At 45.8% G+C, this 24,203-nt stretch overlaps 1 protein-coding gene across 1 annotated transcript in view; it reads right to left on the bottom strand.

Moving 5' to 3' along the window:
* ATP1A3 (ATPase Na+/K+ transporting subunit alpha 3) overlaps window positions 1-23,121 on the bottom strand; it is a 116,602-nt gene extending 93,481 nt beyond the window's left edge. The window contains exon 1 of the mRNA XM_029577136.1: window positions 22,892-23,121. Within this exon, the coding sequence (XP_029432996.1) occupies window positions 22,892-22,897 (6 nt within the window). The 5' untranslated portion in view covers window positions 22,898-23,121. The remainder of the gene's footprint in view (window positions 1-22,891) is intronic.
* Window positions 23,122-24,203: the final 1,082 nt, after the last annotated feature.

Here is a 24,203-nt window from a genome sequence, read left to right as displayed (position 1 = left end):
CAATGTTCTCTCCACCTAGCTTGATGCTACCCAGGTAGAGAGTCCTGCTGCAGCACACTGAGCTGACGTTTCAAAGTATGATGCCTAGATCTTTTTCCTGGGTGGTAGCTCCTAATAGAGAACCTAACATCGTGTAACTACAGCAAGGGTTATTTTTCCCTATATGCAACACCTTGCACTTGTCCACATTAAATTTCATCTGCCATTTGGATGCCCAATCTTCCAGTCTCACAAGGTCCTCCTGTAATTTATCACAATCCGCTTGTGATTTAAATACTTTGAATAATTTTGTATCATACGCAAATTTGATAACCTCACTCGTCATATTCCTTTCCAGATCATTTATAAATATATTGAAAAGCACCAGTCCAAGTACAGATCCCTGAGGCACTCCACTGTTTACCACTGAGAAAATTAACCATTTAATCCTACTCTCTGTTTCCAGTCTTTTAACCAGTTTGTAATCCACGAAAGGAAGTCACCTCCTATCCCATGACATTTTAGTTTCCTTAGAAGTCTCTCATGAGGGACTTTGTCAAACGCCTTCTGAAAATCCAAATACACTACATCTACCGGTTCACCTTTATCCACATGTTTATTAACCCCTTCAAAAAAATGAAGCAGATTTGTTAGGCAAGACTTCCCTTGAGTAAATCTATGTAGACTATGTTCCATTAAACCATGTCTTTCTATATGCTCTACGATTTTGATCTTTAGAATAGTTTCCACTATTTTTCCCAGCACTGAACTCAAGCTTGCTGGTCTATAGTTTCCCGGATCGCCCCTGGAGCCCTTTTTAAATATTGGGGTTACATTGGCCACCCTCCAGTCTTCAGGTACAATGGATGATTTTAATGATAGGTTACAAATTTTAATTAATAGATCAGAAATTTCATTTTTGTGTTCCTTCAGTACCCTAGAATGCATACCATCCGGTCCAGTTGATTTGCTACTCTTTAGTTTGTCAATCTGGCCTACTACATCTTCCAGGTTCACAATGATTTGGTTCAGTTCGTCTGACTCATCACCCTTAAAAACCATCTCTGGAACTGGTATCTCCCCAACATCCTCATTAGTAAACACAGAAGCAAAGAATTAATTTAGTCTTTCTGCAATGGCCTTATCTTCCCTAAGAGCCCCTTTAACCCCTCGATCATCTAACAGGCCAACAGACTCCCTCACAGGTTTCTTGCTTTGGATATATTTTAAAAAAATTTTATTATGAGTTTTTGCCTCTACGGCCAACTTCATTTCAAATTCTCTCTTCTCCTGTCTTATCAATGTTTTACACTTAATTTGACAATGCTTATGTTTTATCCTATTTTCTTCAGATGGATCCTTCTTCCAATTTTTGAAGGATGTTTTTTGGCTAAAATAGCCTCTTTCACCTCATCTTTTAACCATGCCGGTAATCGTTTTGCCTTCCTTCCATCTTTCTTAATGCATGGAATACATTTGGACTGTGTGTCTAGGATTGTATTTTTAAACAATGTCCATGCCTGTTGAACACTTTTAACCTTTGCAGCTGCACCTTTCAGTTTTTTCTAAATATTTTCTTCATTTTATCAACGTTTCCCTTTGAAAATTTAGTGTTAGAGCTATAGATTTACTTATTGTCCCCCATCCAGTTATTAGTTTAAATTTGATCATGTTATGATCACTATTGCCAAGTGGCCCCACCACCGTTACCTCTCTCACCAAATCTTGTGTTCCACTAAGAATTAAATCTAAAATAGCTCCCTCTCTCGGTTCATGAACCAATTGCTCCATGAAGCATTCAGTTATATTTCTAGCATGTCCTGATGTTACATTTACCCAATCAATATTGGGGTCATTGAAATCTCCCATTATTATTGCACTGCCAAATTGGTTAGCTTCCCTGATCTCTCTTAGCATTTCATCTTCTGCCTGTTCATTTTGGCCAGGTATATGGTAGTATACTCCTATCACTATACTCTTACCCAACACACATGGGATTTCTACCCATATAGATTCTACTGAGCATTTAGTCTCTTGTATGATCTTTATTTTGTTGGACTCTATACCCTCCCGGACATAAAGTGCCACACCCCCACCAAGTTGATCTTCCCTATCATTGTGATATAATTTGTACCCTGATATAGCACTGTCCCATTGGTTATCCTCCTTCCACCAGGTATCTGTGATGCCAATTATGTCAATCTCATCATTTTCTGCTATACATTCTAACTCTCCCGTCTTACTTCTTAGACTTCTGGCACTGGCATACAGATATTTCAAAGTGTGTTTTTTGTTTGTATTAACAACCTGCTTTTCAGTTCTTAGGGATAATTTGGAAATCATTAGCTTCAGTGATTTTTTACATATAGGCACATGGACTACGTTTGCTTTTATTGGAACCTCACTGTCGGGATGCCCTAACTCTCCTGTTTCATTAGTATCCTTCAAGGATACATTTTTCCGAACCATGAACTGCTGAGTGACTGTCGGCTTTCCCCAACACAACTGGTTAACACAGTGACACATCACCAGCCCCCCAGGCATGCAGGTAAAATGTACCAGCTACGCTGCTCTCTTCAACGCCCCTCCCCATATTAGCCCCCCCCCCAACATGATGTAAAAAAATGAAACCTCCACCTGGCACTCTCCTGAATGCTCCCTATCCCCCCCCCCCACTCCGTCTCCTTAGTGCCTGAAATGTCCATAACGCAGGAGGGATGTTCAGTCACTCCTGCCCCACTGGCACCACGATTTAAAATGACACAGAATGACCTAGGGATCCCTTTACCCTGTCTGAATTTGATGCTTAATAAGCATTAACCCAGCTTAGTAAAAAGGCTCTTTAGTCTTTTCCCTCTTTTCTTCTCTTCCTGTCTTCCTCTCATTTCTTCAGCTTTTTTTTTGTCCCATCTCTGTATCTAATCTCTCTCTCAGACCCCTCATTTTTTCTTCTCTCTAACCCCAGCCCAGTTTGTATACTGCTTTCCAGCACCTCATCACTAATGAACGAGAGATTTGTAACTTCTCCTGACATTCCTCCAGCACCCCAACATATCTCGTCTGGTTTCCCCCCACTACGTTCTCTCATTTCTCCCTTTCCTACATCTACCTCTCTCAATCTCTCTCAAGTCTCTTTCCCTGCCTTCTTCAATGTCCTCTTTTTCTTCCTCCCTTTCATCTCCTCTTTTGCCTTTTCTCTCTCATTCTATACTCCACATCTGGCCAACAGTAGGTTCAGGAGAGAGCGAGGCAGACACAGGTTATAGGGAGAGGTCCACTCTACTGCTACCATTCTGTTCTGAGTCCAGAGGGAAGGGAGCAGTAGAGGTAGTGGCGATGATATGCAGTCAGTGCCAGAGGAGAGAGGCAGGCAGGGGTACCTTTGGCTTGTCAGGAAGACCCTGCTCTGGCCTGCCCAGCTCTAAAGAGGACAGTGTACTGGATCCTACTTAAAACTTTTCCTGTCATATTAAATTTAGCTTGCTGCAGCCTGGGCCTGCCTGAAGTTCTTTTCACCTAATCCTAATGAGCTTTGTTCCTGACTCACCCACACTGACAATCCCTATCTATAAATAGCTCACACTGTGTACATAGAGCAAGGCTTACAATCCTATCCAGAGGCAGTTGTCTCTGACACACATCCCTTTCAAAGGATGGCTCTGAATAAGTTCAACAGCTGAACCTGAGGAGCACTGCAGGAAGCATGGGTCTCTCAGATGTGGCTGCAGTGCTGGGAAGAGCTGCAGGGAGTGTGGGACTCTCAGGTGTAGCTGTAGTGCTGGGAAGAACTGTAGGGACTTTCAGATGTGGCTGTAGTGCTGGGAGGTGATACAGGGTGTGTGGGACTCTCCATGTAGCTGTAGTACTGGGAAGAGCTGCAGGGTGTGTGGGACTCTCAGATGTAGCTGTAGTGCTGGGTAGAGCTGCAGAGAGTGTGGGACTCTCAGATGTGGCTGTAGTGCTGGGAAGTGCTGCAGGGACTCTCAGATGTGGCTGTAGTGCTGGGAAGTGCTGCAGGGACTCTCAGGTGTAGCTGTAGTGCTGGGAGGTGATACAGGGTGTGTGGGACTCTCAGATGTGGCTGTAGTGCTGGGAAGAGCTGCAGGGAGTGTGGGACTCTCAGATGTGGCTGTAGTGCTGGGAAGTGCTGCAGGGACTCTCAGGTGTAGCTGTAGTGCTGGGAAGAACTGTAGGGACTCTTAGATGTGGCTGTAGTGCTGGGAAGAACTGTAGGGACTCTCAGATGTGACTGTAGTGCTGGGAAGTGATGCAGGGTGTGTGGGACTCTCAGATGTGGCTGTAGTGCTGGGTAGAGCTGCAGAGAGTGTGGGACTCTCACATGTGGCTGTAGTGCTGGGAAGAGCTGCAGAGAGTGTGGGACTCTCAGATGTGGCTGTAGTGCTGGGTAGAGCTGCAGAGAGTGTGGGACTCTCAGATGTGGCTGTAGTGCTGGGAAGTGCTGCAGGGACTCTCAGGTGTAACTGTAGTGCTGGGAAGAACTGTAGGGACTCTTAGATGTGGCTGTAGTGCTGAGAAGAACTGTAGGGACTCTCAGATGTGACTGTAGTGCTGGGAAGTGATGCAGGGTGTGTGGGACTCTCAGATGTGGCTGTAGTGCTGGGTAGAGCTGCAGAGAGTTTGGGACTCTCACATGTGGCTGTAGTGCTGGGAAGAGCTGCAGAGAGTGTGGGACTCTCAGATGTGGCTGTAGTGCTGGGTAGAGATGCAGAGAGTGTGGGACTCTCAGATGTGGCTGTAGTGCTGGGTAGAGCTGCAGAGAGTGTGGGACTCTCAGATGTGGCTGTAGTGCTGGGAAGAGCTGCAGGGAGTGTGGGACTCTCAGATGTGGCTGTAGTGCTGGGTAGAGCTGCAGAGAGTGTGGGACTCTCACATGTGGCTGTAGTGCTGGGAAGAGCTGCAGAGAGTGTGGGACTCTCAGATGTGGCTGTAGTGCTGGGTAGAGCTGCAGAGAGTGTGGGACTCTCACATGTGGCTGTAGTGCTGGGAAGAGCTGCAGAGAGTGTGGGACTCTCAGATGTGGCTGTAGTGCTGGGTAGAGCTGCAGAGAGTGTGGGACTCTCAGATGTGGCTGTAGTGCTGGGTAGAGCTGCAGAGAGTGTGGGACTCTCAGATGTGGCTGTAGTGCTGGGAAGAGCTGCAGAGAGTGTGGGACTCTCAGATGTGGCTGTAGTGCCGGGTAGAGCTGCAGAGAGTGTGGGACTCTCAGATGTGGCTGTAGTGCCGGGTAGAGCTGCAGAGAGTGTGGGACTCTCAGATGTGGCTGTAGTGCTGGGAAGAGCTGCAGGGAGTGTGGGACTCTCAGATGTGGCTGTAGTGCTGGGTAGAGCTGCAGAGAGTGTGGGACTCTCACATGTGGCTGTAGTGCTGGGAAGAGCTGCAGAGAGTGTGGGACTCTCAGATGTGGCTGTAGTGCTGGGTAGAGCTGCAGAGAGTGTGGGACTCACATGTGGCTGTAGTGCTGGGAAGAGCTGCAGGGAGTGTGGGACTCTCAGATGTGGCTGTAGTGCTGGGTAGAGCTGCAGAGAGTGTGGGACTCTCACATATGGCTATAGTGCTGGGAAGTGCTGCAGGGACTCTCAGGTGTAGCTGTAGTGCTGGGACGTGATGCAGGGTGTGTGGGACTCTCAGAGGTGGCTGTAGTGCTGGGTAGAGCTGCAGAGAGTGTGGGACTCTCACATATGGCTATAGTGCTGGGAAGAACTGTAGGGACTCTCAGATGTGGCTGTAGTGCTGGGACGTGATGCAGGGTGTGTGGGACTCTCAGAGGTGGCTGTAGTGCTGGGTAGGGCTGCAGGGACTCTCAGATGTGGCTGTAGTGCTGGGAAGAACTGTAAGGACTCGCAGATGTGGCTGTAGTGCTGGGAAGTGATGCAGGGTGTGTGGGACTCTCGGGTGTAGCTGTAGTGCTGGGAAAAACTGTAGGGACTCTCTCATGTGGCTATAGTGCTGGGAAGTGCTGCAGGGACTCTCAGGTGTAGCTGTAGTGCTGGGAAGTGATGCAAGGTGTGTGGGACTCTCCATGTGACTGTAGTGCTGGGAAGAGCTACAGGGTGTGTGGGACTCTCAGAGGTAGCTATAGTGCTGGGAAGTGCTGCAGGGTCTCTCAGATGTGGCTGTAGTGCTGGAAAGCGATGCAGGGTGTGTGGGACTCTCACATGTGGCTGTAGTGCTGGGAAGCGATGCAGGGTGTGTGGGACTCTCACATGTGGCTGTAGTGCTGGGAAGCGATGCAGGGTGTGTGGGACTCTCAGGTGTAGCTGTAGTGCTGGGAAGAACTGTAGGGACTCTCAGATGTGGCTGTAGTTCTGGAAAGCGATGCAGGGTGTGTGGGACTCTCACATGTGGCTGTAGTGCTGGGAAGCGATGCAGGGTGTGTGGGACTCTCACATGTGGCTGAAGTGCTGGGAAGTGATGCAGGGTGTGTGGGACTCTCACATGTGGCTGTAGTGCTGGGAAGTGATGCAGGGTGTGTGGGACTCTCACATGTAGCTGTAGTGCTGGGAAGTGATGCAGGGTGTGTGGGACTCTCCATGTAGCTGTAGTGCTGGGAAGTGATGCAGGGTGTGTGGGACTTTCACATGTAGCTGTAGTGCTGGGAAGTGATGCAGGGTGTGTGGGACTCTCACATGTAGCTGTAGTGCTGGGAAGTGATGCAGGGTGTGTGGGACTCTCCATGTAGCTGTAGTGCTGGGAAGTGATGCAGGGTGTCTGGGACTTTCACATGTGGCTGTAGTGCTGGGAAGTGATGCAGGGTGTATGGGACTCTCCATGTAGCTGTAGTGCTGGGAAGTGATGCAGGGTGTATGGGACTCTCCATGTAGCTGTAGTGCTGGGAAGTGATGCAGGGTGTATGGGACTCTCCATGTAGCTGTAGTGCTGGGAAGCGATGCAGGGTGTGTGGGACTCTCAGGTGTAGCTGTAATGCTGGGAAGACCTGCAGGGACTCTCAGATGTGGCTGTAGTTCTGGAAAGCGATGCAGGGTGTGTGGGACTCTCACATGTGGCTGTAGTGCTGGGAAGCGATGCAGGGTGTGTGGGACTCTCACATGTGGCTGTAGAGGTGGGAAGTGATGCAGGGTGTGTGGGACTCTCACATGTGGCTGTAGTGCTGGGAAGTGATGCAGGGTGTGTGGGACTCTCACATGTAGCTGTAGTGCTGGGAAGTGATGCAGGGTGTGTGGGACTCTCCATGTAGCTGTAGTGCTGGGAAGTGATGCAGGGTGTGTGGGACTTTCACATGTGGCTGTAGTGCTGGGAAGTGATGCAGGGTGTATGGGACTCTCCATGTAGCTGTAGTGCTGGGAAGTGATGCAGGGTGTGTGGGACTCTCACATGTGGCTGTAGTGCTGGGAAGTAATGCAGGGTGTGTGGGACTCTCACATGTAGCTGTAGTGCTGGGAAGTGATGCAGGGTGTATGGGACTCTCCATGTAGCTGTAGTGCTGGGAAGTGATGCAGGGTGTATGGGACTCTCCATGTAGCTGTAGTGCTGGGAAGTGATGCAGGGTGTGTGGGACTCTCACATGTGGCTGTAGTGCTGGGAAGTGATGCAGGGTGTGTGGGACTCTCCATGTAGCTGTAGTGCTGGGAAGTGATGCAGGATGTGTGGGACTCTCAGATATAGCTGTAATGCTGGGAAGAGCTGCGGGGACTCTCAGATGTGGCAGTAGTGCTAGGAAGTGCTGCAGGGACTCTCACATGTGGCTGTAGTGCTAGGAAGTGATGCAGGGTGTGTGGGACTCTCCATGTAGCTGTAGTGCTGGGAAGTGATGCAGGATGTGTGGGACTCTCAGATATAGCTGTAATGCTGGGAAGAGCTGCGGGGACTCTCAGATGTGGCAGTAGTGCTAGGAAATGCTGCAGGGACTCTCACATGTGGCTGTAGTGCTGGGAAGAGCTGCAGGGACTCTCAGATGATGCTGTAGTGCTGGGAAGAGCTGCAGGGTGCGTGGGACTCTCAGATGTGGTTGTAGTGCTGGGAAGAGCTGCAGGGCCTTTTACTAGGGAGTGCTGCAGGGAGTTAATTAATTGAACAGTGGTCATAGAAATCCTCCAGTTCCTGGAACAGCAACAAATGGGTTTGGAGCGGTGGTGTGCCACAGCACTGAGACTTTGGTGAGAGTACCAAATGACATGTGTTTGCCCTCTGATAGAGGTGTGGGTTCTCCTAGACTTGGCCACCGCATTTGGCACTGTAGATCATGATATTTTATTAGATCGGCTATTGGAATTCAGGTTAAAAGGTATTATTTTATCATGGTTTAAGTCTTTTTTTGATGGGGACATCCCAGCAGGAGGTCTCTGAGCTGTGGGTGGTACCACAAGAATCAATTCTGTCCCCTCTGCTGTTTAATATTTATGTAAAACTACTAGCAGATCTGAAATTTACATCTCCTTGGATTCTGAAGGGTCAAGGTAGGTGAGCCTTCTGAATAACTATCTTGAGGAAAAAGGGAATTGGTTGATTACTAACAAATAACTATTTAATCCATGTAAAACAGAATGCTTTGGGTGGGGAAAGGTTCTATACACACATGAGAGATTTCTCACTTGCGTTAGATGGAGTCTCTCTCCCTGTTAAAGGCTAAGTTCGGAATTTGGGCGTGAGAGTAGATTCTAAATTCAGCATTGAGGAACATATAATTAACATTTCTAAGAGAGTCTTCTTTCAACTATGCTGTGTATGTAAATTACACGGTTATGTTAATAGATCAGATCTGGTGAAATCAGGGCCAGTTTTAAGATTACGTGCCTATAGGCTGAAGAATAGGGGTGGGGGTTTTGTCCCCAGAAATTAAAGAGTAGCAAGGGGAAATCCCAGGTTTGGGACACCTTCAGAATTTTCTGCCCTAGGCACTTCCCTATGTTGCCTCTGCCTAAATCCAGCCATGGGTGAGATTAGTCCATTTGAATGGTCATTTCAGGGTTAGACTTGTGCAATAGCCTGTATCTGAGCCTTCTGCAGAAGACAACTAGGAGATTACAAAATGCCACAGCCCCAGTACTGATGGGAGATAAATATATGGATAACATAACCCCTGTTTTGAAGAGGCTACATTGGCTTCCTAGTCTTTTTCTTTTCATGCCCAATGCATGGCTTCTACTGGTTCAGCCCCATGTTACCTATGAGACCACCTGTTCACTAAGATCATCCCATGAGGCCTTTTTGTCTGTTTCCCCTGTGAAAGAGGTAAAACTCTTGAGGACTCAAAGATTAGTTTTTCTTGCTTGATTTTGTTTTTATGGTACTCTTTCCCCAGGGACGCCCATCTGACAATAGATTATGTGCCATTTCATTGAGTAGTGAAAGCCAGTAGTTGCAATTGTTATTTATTTTACTTGATTAGCTTTTTTTATTGTGATTATTTTCTTAATGTTGTTTATGAATTTTACCTTACCTTTTGTGCTTATATGTGTTATTATTGATTTTTACATTGCTTTTGCTAATGCTATTATTTTATTTGGATGAATTGTTTATCATCTTATTGTTTGTTGTAACTTGTCTTGGGCACCTTTGTGGCATGGCAAGCAATCTCTACAAAGAGACAGAGACAAGATTGAAGCGGTACAGAGAAGGGCGACCAGAAAGGTGGAGGGTCTTCATCGGATGTCATACGAGGAGAGATTGAAGAATCTAAATATGTATACCCTGGAGGAAAGGAGGAGCAGGGGTGATATGATTCAGACTTTCAGATACTTGAAAAACTTTAACGATCCAAAGACAACGACAAACCTTTTCCGTCAGAAAAAAATCAGCAGAATCAGAGGTCACGAGCTGAGGCTCCAAGGAGGAAGACTAAGAACCAATGTCAGGAAGTATTTCTTCACGGAGAGAGTGGTGGATGCCTGGAATGCCCTTCCGGAGGAAGTGGTGAAGTCCAAAACTGTGAAGCACTTCAAAGGGGTGTGGGATAAACACTGTGGATCCATCAGGTCTAGAGGACGTGTATAAAGAGCAGGCAGCAAAACACTGCACGGAGCGGCAGTAGCCACAGAGGCATTCACGGAGCGGGATGCCAGTGGCCAGTGGTTGGTGTTCCACCTTCACGGAGCAGAAGGATGGAGGGCTGCCATCTCCCAATTAAAAAAAAGAAAACAAACAAACAAAACAAAACAAAAAAACAGGGTTGGGTTCATGGGATATAGGTATTACCAATTATTAGGCTTATTCAATTACCAATTATTAGGCTTTTCAATATTTGATGATAGTTAATGTGACTTTCAAAGCATACTTCACTTTCAATGCATATCCAGCATAGCTCCCTGCTTCAACGGCAGGGGAGAAGAAAAACTAATACTTCACGCATATCCAGCATTGCTCTCTGCTTCAACGGCAGAAAGCTATGCTGCCGCTTACCCAACTAATCAAACTTAATATTTCACTTGGAAGCAGCTCCATCACTGCTCTCTATATTAATAGTGGGGGTGAAAGGGAAATAGAACCTAAGGTTACTAAGAGCCAAGAGAAACAGATAAGTATGAGAAAAAAGAAGTGTGAAGCTTGCTGGGCAGACTGGATGGACCTATTGGTCTTCTTCTGCCGTCATTTCTATGTTTCTATGAAAATGTTCTGTTCTGTGACTGTAGAACTGGTGAGAGATTCAAGGAGTGTGCAACCCTCACATGTAACATAAAGGCACAGGAATAGAAAACGCGCTATGCTGGATTAGCCAACCCAGCTTCCTGTTTCTGACAGTGACCAATCTGAGTCACTTGGAAGTACCCAGCAGATCTTAATAGAAGAGCCAAATGTAAGGGGTGGTGGTCTCCTATATATCTACCTGGCTAATAACTTAATGGATCTGTCCTCCAGAAACTTGTCCAAACCTTTACCACATTCTCCAACAACAAATTCCACAGTTTGTGCATGGACTATAAAAAAAAATACTTTCTTAAATGTGTTCTACATCCACAACCTGTTAGGATCATGAAGTGTTCCCTAGTCCCTACTACTGTTTGTCAGGGGTAAATAACCATTCCCTGATAATGTGTTCCACACCCCTCACATATCCCTTCTTAGTCTCGTCACCAAGTCGGAGAGCTCTAACCTGATCTTCATAAAGGAGCCTTTTCATCCCCTTTACACACGTTTGTTGTCCTTCACTGTACCTATTCTACATCCAATATGTCTTTTATTAAGGCGACCAGACCTGCACATAATACTTAAGGTAGAGTTACATCATGGATTGATAGATATGCATTATGATATTCTCAGTTGTATTCTCCATTCCTATCCAAATAATTCCTAACATTCTTTTTAGATTGCTGCCGCACACTGAGCCAAAGATTTCAAACTATTGTCCACAAGGTATTGTCCTGGGTGGTGACTCCTAGTATGGAAGCCAGCACCGTGTACATATAGAGCTCACTTTTATAGCAGCTGCAAAAACATGGATTTCAGCCCTATTTTCAAAGCAGACTTACTTGCATAAATCCACCTTGAAAATTAGCAAGAACGTGCGTACCTTAGCATGATATCAGCACTCAAATTCACGTCTACTAGAGAAGAGGTACAAATGTCACATGGATATTTAAACTCCTATTTTGGAAAAGTGAAATTATGTGCACAAATGATTACCCTGCCCCCACTCTGCCCCCAGGAAGGACTCTTTGCAGTACATGGAAGTGTATGCATGAAACTGTGCCTACAGTGTAATTTTCATAAAGCCTCTTTATGCACATAAAACAACATCTTACGCCTGTAGATGCTTTTCATAAGGATTCTGTAGCTGAAATGCTGAGTTGAGCTGCAGGGGACTTTACATGTAGCTGTAATACTGAGGAGTACTGTAGAGGCTGTGAGGTCCTCACCTATGACTGCAGTGCTGGCTATTGGTGTAGGGAGGTTGCGATCCACACATATGGCTGAGGTGTAGAACGAACCATCAATCACTAACACTGTAACAACCAAAAATCAATGACAATGTAGTATCCTACTAATAGCATGAGAACTCACCTACCACCACTAACAATGTAATGGCATACAATCACTAACAATATACCCTCCAATCATCTACACGTAATGTCCCAACAATCACTGTAACGCTATCATTTGCTGCCATTGGAACAAGCCCCAGTCAGTGGGAATATAATAATCCACCAATCACTGGAAATTTAGCAACATACGGAGATCCACCAATCACTGCAACAATGTAAGAGTTACTGACACTGGTTCAATGTATTTCACTATCCACATAGAAATCCAATCACTGACAATGTAACCGCCTATATTAATCAAGACACCCACACTGGCCAATATAGTAGAATGACTGGAGCGGGCCATGGAGCACTAGTGAGGCTGTTCCTCAAACATCCAGCTTCCTACATTTTCTTGGGCTTGCTGAACAGTACTTGGCCACCACCAGCCTGCCAGCACTGACCTAGGTGGTTTCTGGGGAGTTGTAGTTTGCTGCTACCAACCTGGCTACCTCCCAGTCTATGGAATAGCTAGGCTGAGTTTCTTTCTCTATCCTTTGCTTTGTTACTATGACCTCTGCCCTGCCTTTGTGCTTGAGGGAGAAAGCATGAGTTGTTTGCAGCACTGCAACCTCCCAACCCTATTCCTCCCACTGTCATATAATATGATGGTAGATAAGAATCATTAGGCCCATTTAGTGTGCCCATCCTCAATCCTGGTACAATGCCAGCCAATCTCTGACTTTCTCCTCACTCTTCACCACTAAAGATCCTCTGTGCTTTTCCCAGACTTTTTTGGAATTCTATTACTATTTTTGTCTGCACCATCTCTACTGAAAACCCACTCCATGCATCCACCACCCTTTCAGCAAAGAAATCTCTTCTGATGCTGATCCTGACCCCCTCCCCCAGACCCTCTTATTGTAACCACTTAGGCAAATCATTTTGGCCTGACAGCCACATTGATGGCTCTGCCTAAATGGCAGGTTACTCTATTGTGGGGGATTGTGCACTGAAAGCCCCCTATGGAGCTCCAGCTGAGGAGTAGGGGGTAAGGAGACCCCCTTGGTACAGCATAAAGCAAAGATTTACATCTTGACCCAGCCTGAAGTGGTGACATCACTTCAACCACTCTACAAATGTCACTTCTTCTCCTATGGGCTGGCAGAAGTGATGTTGCTGCCATAGGCCAGAAGAAGGACACCCATGGGTGTCCTACTTTACTCTGAAAGAGCATTCCTTTATTGAGGTATTTGAATATCTTTACCATATCCCCTCAATCTTTCCTCTCTAGAGTAACATATTTAGGTCTTTAAATGTCATCTCATATGTTTTCTGGTGCAGATCTTCTGTCATGTTGGTAGTCTTTCTCTAGACTGTTTGCAGTCTCCAGTCTGACTGTATCTTTCAAGAGGTATAGACCCCAAAACTGGAGACCATATTCTAGATGGGATCGCATCAATGACCTGTATAGATGCATTATCACTTCCCTTCCTAGAACATAAGAACATAAGATTTGCCATACTGGGTCAGACCAAAGGTCCATCAAGCCCAGTATCCTGTTTCCAACAGTGGCCAATCCAGGTCACAAGTACCTGGCAGGATCCCAAAAGGTCAATAGATCCCATGCTGCATATCCCATGGATAAGCAGTGGATTTCCCCAAGTCTACCTTAATAATGGTTTATGGATTTTTCTTCCAGGAACTTGTCTAAACCTTTTTTAAACCCAGCTATACCAACAGCTTTCACCAGTCCTCTGGCAACGAATTCCAGAGTTTAATTATGTGTTGAGTAAAATAATATTTTCTCCTATTTGTCTTAAATGTATCACAGAGTAATTTCATTGAATGCCCCCTAGTCTTTGTACTTTTTGAAAGAGTAAACAACTGATTCATGTTTACTCATTCCACTCCACTCATTATTTTATAGACATCTACCTGTGCACCCCAGCATCTCTCTAGCTATTGTTATTGCCTTATCAAACTATTTCACTATCTTGAGATCATCGGAGGTAATCAGATCTCTCTCCTAGTCAATGTATATCAGTATCTTACCCTCTTCCCCCTTCCCCGCATGTACCGCATCCTCAGACTTCTGTATTTTAATGCTGTACCCTACCTAGAGCACTCAGTGGTTAGGTGAGAAAAAAGTGTAAGAAAATCAGTAAAATGCTGACTCTGCACCATCTTTGCCTGACTATATATACACAGAGGAGGAGGTCAGCTTAAATTGTTTTTGCTTCCACCCCCTCCATTTCATTTCTTATCTTGGCACCTTTATCTGCCCCCTCCCTTGCACCTCACTCAGGATCCCTGGTCCAGCAGGTCACTTTCCTGCTCCTTGCCCATCATACTGTAATTAACACATTCATACTTTTCAATAAACTAGCTTGGTTCCAGCCTTTGGGTTTCTCTCTCTTTTCTTTCTCCCCTCTCTAATGCCTCTTTCCTTCTGTTTCCTCTTTCTTTCTTTTTTTCTTTTTTTCAAATCCTCTGTTTCTTGACTTTTTCTTTGTTTTCTGTTTTGTTTTTTTTATCTTACCATGGGTTTTGCCTCCTCACTTTCTCCAATGTCATTTCTTTTGTTCTATATTTCTTTTGTTGTATGTTTTGCTTCTGTTTTACTTTTTCTTACCTCATTATCAGTTTCTCTCATTTTCCTTTACCCCACCCTCTTTTCTCATCTCCTCACCAGGGCTGTCAACTCAACATATCTTTTACTGATGGTGTTGAGATTTTTACTGGCGTCCTTACTTTTATATGGACATACATTTTACCGCTGCCATTTTGTGCATGCCTCGACTTCCAGTGCTGAATTGGCCCGTTTATGCACCAAGACTCTGAGTAGTGCAGTCTCATGGAGTCTGAGTCCATGGCGCTTGTCACTCATGATATTTTTACTGACATGTCATTTTATTGTTTGTGTTTTTACCAACGGAGAGTAAATTTACTGAGCATTAGCAACTCTACATTTCACCCCTCTAGATCTTCCTTGACTTTCTCCTCCTCCCATCCCCTTTCCATATAATCTGGAGCCAGGGTCACCTACTTTTCACAGGAAAATGAGAACTAGAAGCTCCAAACAGGCTGACTCAGTTTATCCCTGTTGGCCTGATGCCAGCTGGTGACTGGCCCAGGGAAATCACAAAGATAGGACCATCTTTTGGCTGCTATAAATGGTGAGACTTCACCTCCTGCCCTGTCTCTCCTCCTCCTCATCTTCTCTCTCCCTCCCTACCCTCTCTTTCTGTCTCCTCCACGTTGCTCATCAATCCCTTCCTCTGTCCTCCCATTCTTCTCTCCTTACTACTTTTCTCCCCATCCTTCTTCCCCTTATCTTTCCTCACCATTTCTCCCCATCCCTCATTTCCCTTTTTCATCTCCCCAGACCCCTTCCCCACCACTTCTTTCCCCATTCACCTTCCAATGATCTCTCCTCACTACATTTCTCCTCCACCCCATCTTCACCATTATCTCCTTCCCCATCTTCACCACTCTTCTTCCTTTCACCATTTTCTCTCCACCACTCTTCTCCCTGTTCTTGTTTCATTGCTCTTATCTCTAATTCTCCTTTCTCTGCCCCCCTCCCCTGCTTATTTCCTCTTCTCCTCTTTTTGTTCAAGATGGCTTCTGTAGGATTGCCAACTGGCTCCAGATTTTCTGGGCAGGTTGATCCAGTCCTGGTTTTACTCCCCTGCATGCAGATACTTATAGTCTTGCTTTTTCTTAGGAATGCAAAAGGAAAATTAGAACAAATCCCAGCATGCAATGGGGTAAAACTAGGACTGAATCTACCTATCCTGAAAACCTGGAGCTAGTTAGCAATCTAGACTCCTGTCCCCAACAATGTTCATCCGGCTGGGCCACAAGTGAGCCAGCTCTTCTGACCCATTAATACTTAGTTACTTTTTTTTGACAGTATCACAGTATAGGTCCATCTTTAGGCCTGTGCAGTGTGATCACTGAGGAACCCTTTCAGACATGGGATTTTGTGAAGTGTCACCATTCACATCAGCCAAAAGATGGCTCTGTCCCTGTGATTTCCATGGGCCAGTCACCAGTTGGCTTCAGGCCAACAGGGATAAACTGAGTCAGCCTATTTGGAGTTTATAGTTCTCATTTCCCTGTGAAAAGTGGGTGACCTCAGCACCATATGGAAAGATGGATCAAGCTGGGCATTCCCTTTCTTACTGAAACCTGAAATCAGTGGTCATCCTTCATGGGAAGGCAGCATTACAAGTCCCAGCATGCCATGGAGGATGGAAATCCCCCAAAATAGTACAAACCATGTGGTAGCAACTAGAAGGGGAATCCAAACCTTTCTACCAGTAGTATAACTCTAGGCTGACCAACTTGCTCCAGGTCATCAGAGATGTCTGAGACGGTCCTTGTTTTACTTTGGTGCATCTATGGACATTTACTTCCTGCTACATATGAGAAAATTGAACCACGGCAATGGGTGTGCAATCATGACATGCTCAGCCTGTCTCTGCTGACCTGGAGCCATCTGGTGGCACTGAATCATTGTATTTTCTCACCACAGACAGGTAGCAACAGGATTCAATGTGTTTTAAGTTTTTCACTTTCTCTCTTTCTTATCATTCTCTCCTATTGTCTGCTCTTCTCTGGTTCTCCGTACAAGACGCTCAGTGGCCAGCAGTGATAATCACACTCTGCCCTTGCTACCTATCTACCTACCCCCACTCTTTCCCAACCTCCTCTGCAGTGCTGCGGTGGAAGGTGGAGGGAGTGAGCGAGACAGAGATTGAGAGAGAGTGTGTCTCAGCTGGCACAGGGCCAGTGCTGCAGTACCACAGGATGTCGGGCGCCACTGCAGTCCCTGCACAAATGGACAGGAAGACACAAGAAGAGAGGGGGGAACATCGTATTGTCTTAGAAATGTCTACTGATAAGCCCAACTGCTGTAAACTGTACATGAACTAGGATTACCTTCTCTGTGGTATTAATTGACCACCCCCACCCCCAAGTATATGAGCTCCAATTTGTCTTCCTCCATAAGGTAGACTCATAGGAAGTCTCCTGCTGCATTATGAGATTCCCAAAGATAGACTGAGGTGGAAAGGTTAGAAGGGATTTCATTCTTCTAAAGAAAGGTCCTGCATTTTGCTGAGAGGTCAATCTGTGAAGGAAAAGATCTCCTGGGGAACTCATCAATACTGTCTCCTTTTCTGTGATCAGCCAGGAGTGGCTGTGAAGCTGACCTTGCCTCCCCTGTTCTTCCACTTTCCAAGTATCCAGTAACATAAGCATACATTTCAAAATACTCACAGACCAAGAAAGCACTTAGCTGTCTCACTAAGAGATGTGCGGAGCAGTCAAAATATCTTGTATGTTATATTCCTATCCTGGCAACCCCATGACCTGAGATTCCCAATACCAAGGACAGTTCATAAGACATGCAGTCCTGGGGAAACACCATGGGGCTCCCAGTGCTGAGACCCCAGGAGATTCCTGAGGAGAGACACCATGAGAGTTCCAGTAACAAAGAGAGATATCATGAGAATCCTAATCCTGAAGGAAGACGGATGTGCACTCAGTGATAGGTGAAGGAGGCCTGTGAGAAGAGACAACTGTGCAAGCATAAGACAGCTGGCGGAGAGGCCTGAGCACCACAGCAATCAGCAAGAAGTGAGCAGTATGTGCAGGCTGTCTCACACTCACCGCTCTTTCTCTTCTTCCACCACAACCTCCCTTCTAATGTCATCTCCCTAATTCTCCAATTCCTTCTCTTCCTGCAATCCATTCTCTCACTTCTCCCAACACCCACATCCTTTCTGGTTCATTTTCACTCTCTCTTCTCTCATACTTTGTTTCCTTCCTGCTTGTTGTATCTGTTTTCACAGTCTCTATATTCTGCCTCTCTTTTCTGGTCCATGCCTTCTATCTCCCTAGTCACCCATCCCCTAGCACTGTGCTGAAGATCTGCCTGCCTACTCCTCTTCACAGCAGCAATGTGTCAGAAGGGTTGGGTGACTTTGTTGGGGGTCCACGGTGGACCTGCAAGGTCTCTCTCCTTCTCCTGCAGAGATTGCCAACTCTTTTCAGGGAGCCTGAGCCAGGGAACAATTTCTTCATGGGTATACATTAGCAGTGGACTGTCCAGCCCAAAATGAAGAAAGGTAAATCTAGAACCAACAAACACAATCTCAGCAAATAATAGGGATTGATCTGCCTCCCTCCTGCTGTCTCTCCTTCCCAGTCTCATTCCCATCTCACCCTCTCTTCCTATTGTCTGCCAAAACTCACAACTCCCCCTCTCCCCTCCTCCTCTGTTTCTTTGTCTTTCCCTTTGTCTTTTTCCGTATGCCCCTCTTCCTTATCCCCTTTCCTATTATATATTTATATTTCTCGTTTCCCCTCCATCTCTGTATCTCTCTCTAGCTTCCTTTTCTTCTGTTCTTCCTTCTTCCTCTTTGTCTGTCTCAATTCCTTCAGCCCTCCCTCCCACTGGAAGGCTGCAGCTGCCGTCTGCCTGCTTTCATCTGATGCCATAATTCTTTTTTTTCCCCCCCCCCCCCCCAATGCAGCAGCACCCTTTCCAGACACTGCCAAATGAATCTGTCTTATCCTATAATTCCAGCCACAGCTGGACATGCCATAGGTCACCCATTCTCCTCCCACAACAGTTAAGTCCCTGGACTCCTTAACACCCCTAGCATCCAGTTCCCTTAAACAGATATCACAGCAACTGAGCTTGAGCCAAGAATCAGAGGAAGCCTCTCATCAGCCTTTTCTGGGACATCCTGAACTGCTCTGCTGGATCCCACACAAATGCCCACATTGCTCAAGAACCTTGCAAACCTCTGCACCTAAGCATGGTCTTCCTGCCAGGAACATCTCCCTAGCATTTTCAGTCCTAGGACAAGTTTAGGACCCAACCTCCAGTCCACAGGAAAGAGCAAAAAGTGACACCCATGGACTAGGATCAGTTACTATAAAAGTGAAGATAATACCATCAGAAATTAATCCAAGACTAGTGCCCCCACCATATGCAAAAACCCTTCCCAGTACCCACAAATAAGTCTAAGATTCTTGGAGAGAGGGTCAGTACTGGGTATGAGGTGGTAGGGGAAATGTGCAGGGGATTAGATAAGGACTGGGGATAGGATGGTTACAGGGCATTGGAGAGAGGCTGGGTATCACATTAGGGTGTGAAGGTGTGCAGCATATCAGATGTGGACTGGGTGTACCATTGGGATAAAAGTAAGATTGAACTGATTGACTGTCAGGTAGGGACTGGAAGACCTCATGGGCTTTAATGAGTCATAGGATCAGACGGAAGGACAGGAAGGGTTCAGGAGACTAAATGGGCTACATGTTATGACAGAGGTCATATGAAGGGCAGGAAGAATAGTGATGGGATGGGGCAGCGTATTAAGGGGAGAGGTGGTAAGAAGGATACAGGGGAGTAAGCAAAGACAGGGAGTGCATAGGACCAACTGAAGACTGGCTGTCATGTACTTGGTAAAGGTAAAGGGGGCTGCATGTCAAATAAGGGTAGGAAGAGCACTGGATGGGGGCTTAGTATTTGGTGAGAATGAAGTGTGCATAAAGGATTGGGTGGTGATGTTAGGTGTGGATTGGAAGAGGCATAAAATTGGATAAGCATTTGATTCAGGTGGTAGTAGGAAGGCTACAGGAGACTGGATGTTGACTAAGTGTTGGAAGAATCATAGGAATGTGGCAAAGGATTAGATGGGAGTTTGAGTGTCAGGTGGCAGATATAAAGTATTATGAGAACTGGAGAGGAACTAGATATAAAATGGGGGTGAGACAGTTTTGGGGAAATGGATGGATGTCCTATGGGAGTGGGATTAAATATAATGGTGTTGAATGCCAGGTAGGCATGGAAAGAGTGCATGGAGCATATGGTCAGGTAGTAGTAGGAAGACTGCAGAAGACTGAATATTAACTGGACAGTGATTATTAGTGAAGCATAAGAGGTGGCAGAGAATTAGATGGGTCTAGATGTCAGGTGGAAGATTAGAATTGTACAGCAGATAGGATAGGGGCTGGGTGACAGGTGAGAATGGAAAGGCTGCAAGGCATGGCTATTAGGTGGGGGTATGAAGGGTTCAAGCAGTTGGATGAGAATGAGTTCTTGGTGGGGCATATAAAGGGTGCATGAAACTATGCATGGGATGGATGTTAGGTAGGGGTATGTTAGGTAGGGGTAGGAAGAATACAAGCAATTAGACTTGGGCTAGTTAGTAGATGGGGTAAAATGATATAAGGAATTGGATGAGATTATATGTTAGATGAAAGGGTATGAGATAAGATGTGACCTGGATGTCAGGTGGGGATACAAATGTTGCAGAGGATTGGATAGGACCTGGGTGTCAAACAGAGGATGGAAAGAATGTAGTGGATTAAATGGGAGCTTGATATTAGGTGGACGTAGGGAGTCTGCAAGCGTTTATATGGGGATAGATCTCAAGTAGAGAAAAGGAATGGTGCAAGAGACTGGAGGATAGGTGGAGTTAGGAAGGCTGAATAGGTCTGAAGGGTGCTGGGTGTCAGATGAAGAATGGATGGTAGTTGGGTGTTGTGTGGGGGTAAAAAGTTGCAGTGGTTTAAAGGGCACTGCATGGCAGGAAGGGGTAAAGGTGCAGGTGATTGGATGATGTTGCATATCGGGTGTTGTGTAACTAAGATACGTAAGTTTGAATGGGAGCTGGGTATTTGGTGGAACATATAAAGTAGGCATGGTATTGGGTGGTGATTGGGTGTTAGATGGGGTAGGAAGGTGCAGGGGATTGGATATAGACTGGTTGTTAAGTGGAGTAAAATGATGCATGAGAATGACTGAGGACTGGGTATCAAATGGAAGGTAGGAAAATCAAATTGGATTAAATGGGGGCTTGCTATTAAGAGAGGGGTTGGAAGACTGCAGAGAGTCTGATAATGGAAATATGTCAAATAAAATGGTACAAAGGACTGGATGTAATATAGGAAGAGTATATAAGATTGGGTTGATGCAGACTGTCAGGTGAGAAATGAAAAGATGCAGGAGTCTGAAAGGTGCCTAGGTATCAGCTGGAAATGGGAATGATTCAAGGGATGTGATGGAGATTGAGAATTAGAAAGGGGTGGGAAGAGTGCACAAAGTTGGATGATGACTAGGTGTCAGGTAGAAATGGGAAAGGTGCAGGGGATCGAATGGGGATGAATGTTATGTGGAGGGTATATTGTGTGAATAGGACTGAATGTGGGCTGGGAATTCTGTCAGGAATGTAAAAGCTGAATCGGATTGGAATGAGGTTTGATGTTTGATGGGAGTTTAATGAGTCCATGGGATTGGATGTAGATTGGGATGTAAAGGGCTAAAGAGATTAGATGAGGGCTGGGAGCTTGGTGAGGATAGGAAGGGCGAGGGGACTGGATTTGGGATTAATGTTAGCTGAGGGTAAGCAGAGGGCTGTAGATGGGGGCTGAGTGCTAAGGAAAGGGAAGGAGTATCTGGAATATTGGTGATGGATTGGTGAAATAGAAAGGTTTAGAATGTTGTATTTGGGAGGAGGCAAATAGGACTTCTCCCTGTGATCAGCAAAAATATGCAGATTTATGGAGGTCACATGATTCCAGCTGCATAGCAGCCTCATTTCTACAGTAAAATGCTGTACTTTCCACAGACAGGAGTCAGCAGTGTTGGGGCTACAAGGGCCCCCATCCAAAATGGGGAATGGGATCCCATGTTTCCACACCAGTGGGCAGGCAGCCCCCCAAAAACCAAATAGCCTGAGGCATCCAATATCATCATGCCAGGTCACTCTCACCCCGTTTTGCCTTGCTGCCGGCTCACAGAGCATCTTCAGACAGCAACTGCTACAGAATTTCAATGACTGAGCAGCCAGAGCTCCAGTCCATAGAAGAAGCAATTCTATGCCTCTTCCTCATCTTCCTGTTCCCTCCCTCCACCCTTCCTGAAAGGAGAAGAGTCTCAGCATCCTGATGACTGCTGCAGTGACACCAGGAGCAAGGAATGCCTTCAGCTCACTGGATTCCCTCTCTTTCTCGCCATCCCTCCAGATTCTAAGCTACAGGGTTTCTATTGGGATGTTCTCTCTTTCCATCCACCTATCTCTCCTTTCTACCCTTCATCTCGCCATCCTTCTCACTCCTTACCCTTCATCTCTCTCCATTCTTTTCTCTACTTCCTACCCCTTCCCTTTCTTTCTCTCTGCATCCCTCCTTCCTAATCGTCGTTCCCATCTCTCCTCCTCGCTGCACTCCCTTCTCCATTTCTCTTCCTCCTTTCCTCTTTTATTCTGCCTCATTATGCAATCGCCCTCTTTTTTTTTCAGTTCTCACTCTCCCCGCTCCTGTTGCTTTTCCCCATCTCTCTTGCTTTCTCCTTCCCTAACGCATATAGTAAATGCACTCAGTGTTCACAGCAAATATTAACCACCCATCCCCCACTCCCTATAAATTCTCTGCTTCATGAGCTCATTCAGTTCATCCTCGTTCCATAAATCAACAGTCCTTGAATCATCAAACCCCCCCGATTCTTTATTTCCTTAATACCAGGTGAATATTTTTTTTCCATTTCTCTCGCATACACATACACACTCTCTCCTTCCGCCTGGAAACAAAATAACACGAATTATTTATTTTAACCTTTTTTCTTTAAAATGGAATGCTCCATTTTTGGCAATGAATAAAAATACCCATTTCCTTACTAATTTTTCCCACCACGAAGTAAAGCATTTCAATAGACTAAAGATTCGTTTCTTAAATAGCTTATGACTCTCCTTATGATTATTTAATGTGTGACGATCTCGCCAAGGAACAAAGGGGAAACATTTAAAACTTCAGTTGTGTTTATTTTTTATTTGTTTCCGTTGTATGTAGAAAACAGATCAATTTTATCCCTGCTGTTTTGCACATACACGCAGCTAATCTGTCCTTTTAAAACTCTATTTTTTTAGTTCCTCTTATTTTGTGCAAGTACATACCCCCATCTTGATTCCGGCGCAACAGCTTTGGATGAGCAGAAAATCTTCACGGAGCCAGAGCAGAAAATTTGCAAATGCTTAATTAAAAAAAAAAAAAAGAACAGCTAAGAGAAGCAGAAGAAACAGTTGTGGAAAGAGAACGGAAGGAGAGGAGGAGGGCTAGGATGGGATCCTTGATGGTATCTGCTTGGACTTGGCTATGCTTTTTCCCAGCCTCGGCCAGCAAAGGACCAAACCCCACTCTCAGCTCCTCTCTCCGACGCCAGAGGGATCTGCTGCAGCCCCCTTCAGCTCCGCCCAGCAGAAGGCTGGGAGCTAATCAGAAGGCTAGAACTTAACCCCACCTCTCGCAAGCCACGCCCCCTTTACTGCAGAGTTCACCTTCTTCAAGGTGGATGGCATATTGTGGGGGGAGGGGCGGGTGTGACAGCAGATCTGTGGCATGCACGGCCTGGTGTACCTATAGCCAACCCCCTCCAAGCTAACCCCACCCTCACCTCACACACCAGGAATCCCCCATCCTCAGCCACTGAGACCGACTTTCTGTGGAGAAACAGTAGAGTGGAAGAGAAGAGAATGACAAGGGAAGCCATCAGGGAAAATGTGAGAATTCTGGGGTTTTAAGTGTGCTGTGTGTGTGCGGGTGGGTAGTTTAAACACACTCATGTATACATAATCTCATGTACCCCTCTTCTCCCCACATACCTACGTAAACTCTCTCATGAGTTTATAAAATATACCGCTACGCACACACACCAACAAACTGATGTGCTCATACACATGCCACCCACACATTCACACACTGCCTCTCATGTATACACCCCATCACACACAAACACACTTATACACCATCCTCGTCCTTTCATTTGCTCACATACAAAGACAATTTCACAGAATGGATGGATTTTCTTCAGGAATAAAGTAGAAAATTAACTTTTTTTTTTAAAGCGACTCATCTCTCCCCCCCCCCTCCCCCCCCCCCAAAAAAAAGTCACACATTGCCAAAGAGAAGTCAGAGTGCACTGTCCTGTCCATGTGAAGGTCTTGGACAGCTGCCTATCCTTTAAGGTAAGGGACTGCCCAAGTTCCTGTTATCAAGGCTCTGACATTGCTAGAATTCGGCTTTCTTTCTGAGCGTCTGACCCTCGCTCGGGCAGGTGAAGGGATGGGACACTTTGGCAGAAACACCCACATCTCTTGACCTTTTGCTCCCCTCGCCTCAGAATCATTCAGGAATCACTCCTTATATTGATATGTCAGAATGACCTTGCCTTTCTTGTCCTCCTCTCAGAAAGACTGTGTTCTGGGGCTC

This window comes from Rhinatrema bivittatum, chromosome 14 (genome assembly GCF_901001135.1).
Source record: "Rhinatrema bivittatum chromosome 14, aRhiBiv1.1, whole genome shotgun sequence".
Taxonomy (NCBI): Eukaryota; Metazoa; Chordata; class Amphibia; order Gymnophiona; family Rhinatrematidae; genus Rhinatrema; species Rhinatrema bivittatum.
Note: the sequence above shows the minus strand (reverse complement) of the source record. Positions and strands in the feature narration are given on the sequence as shown.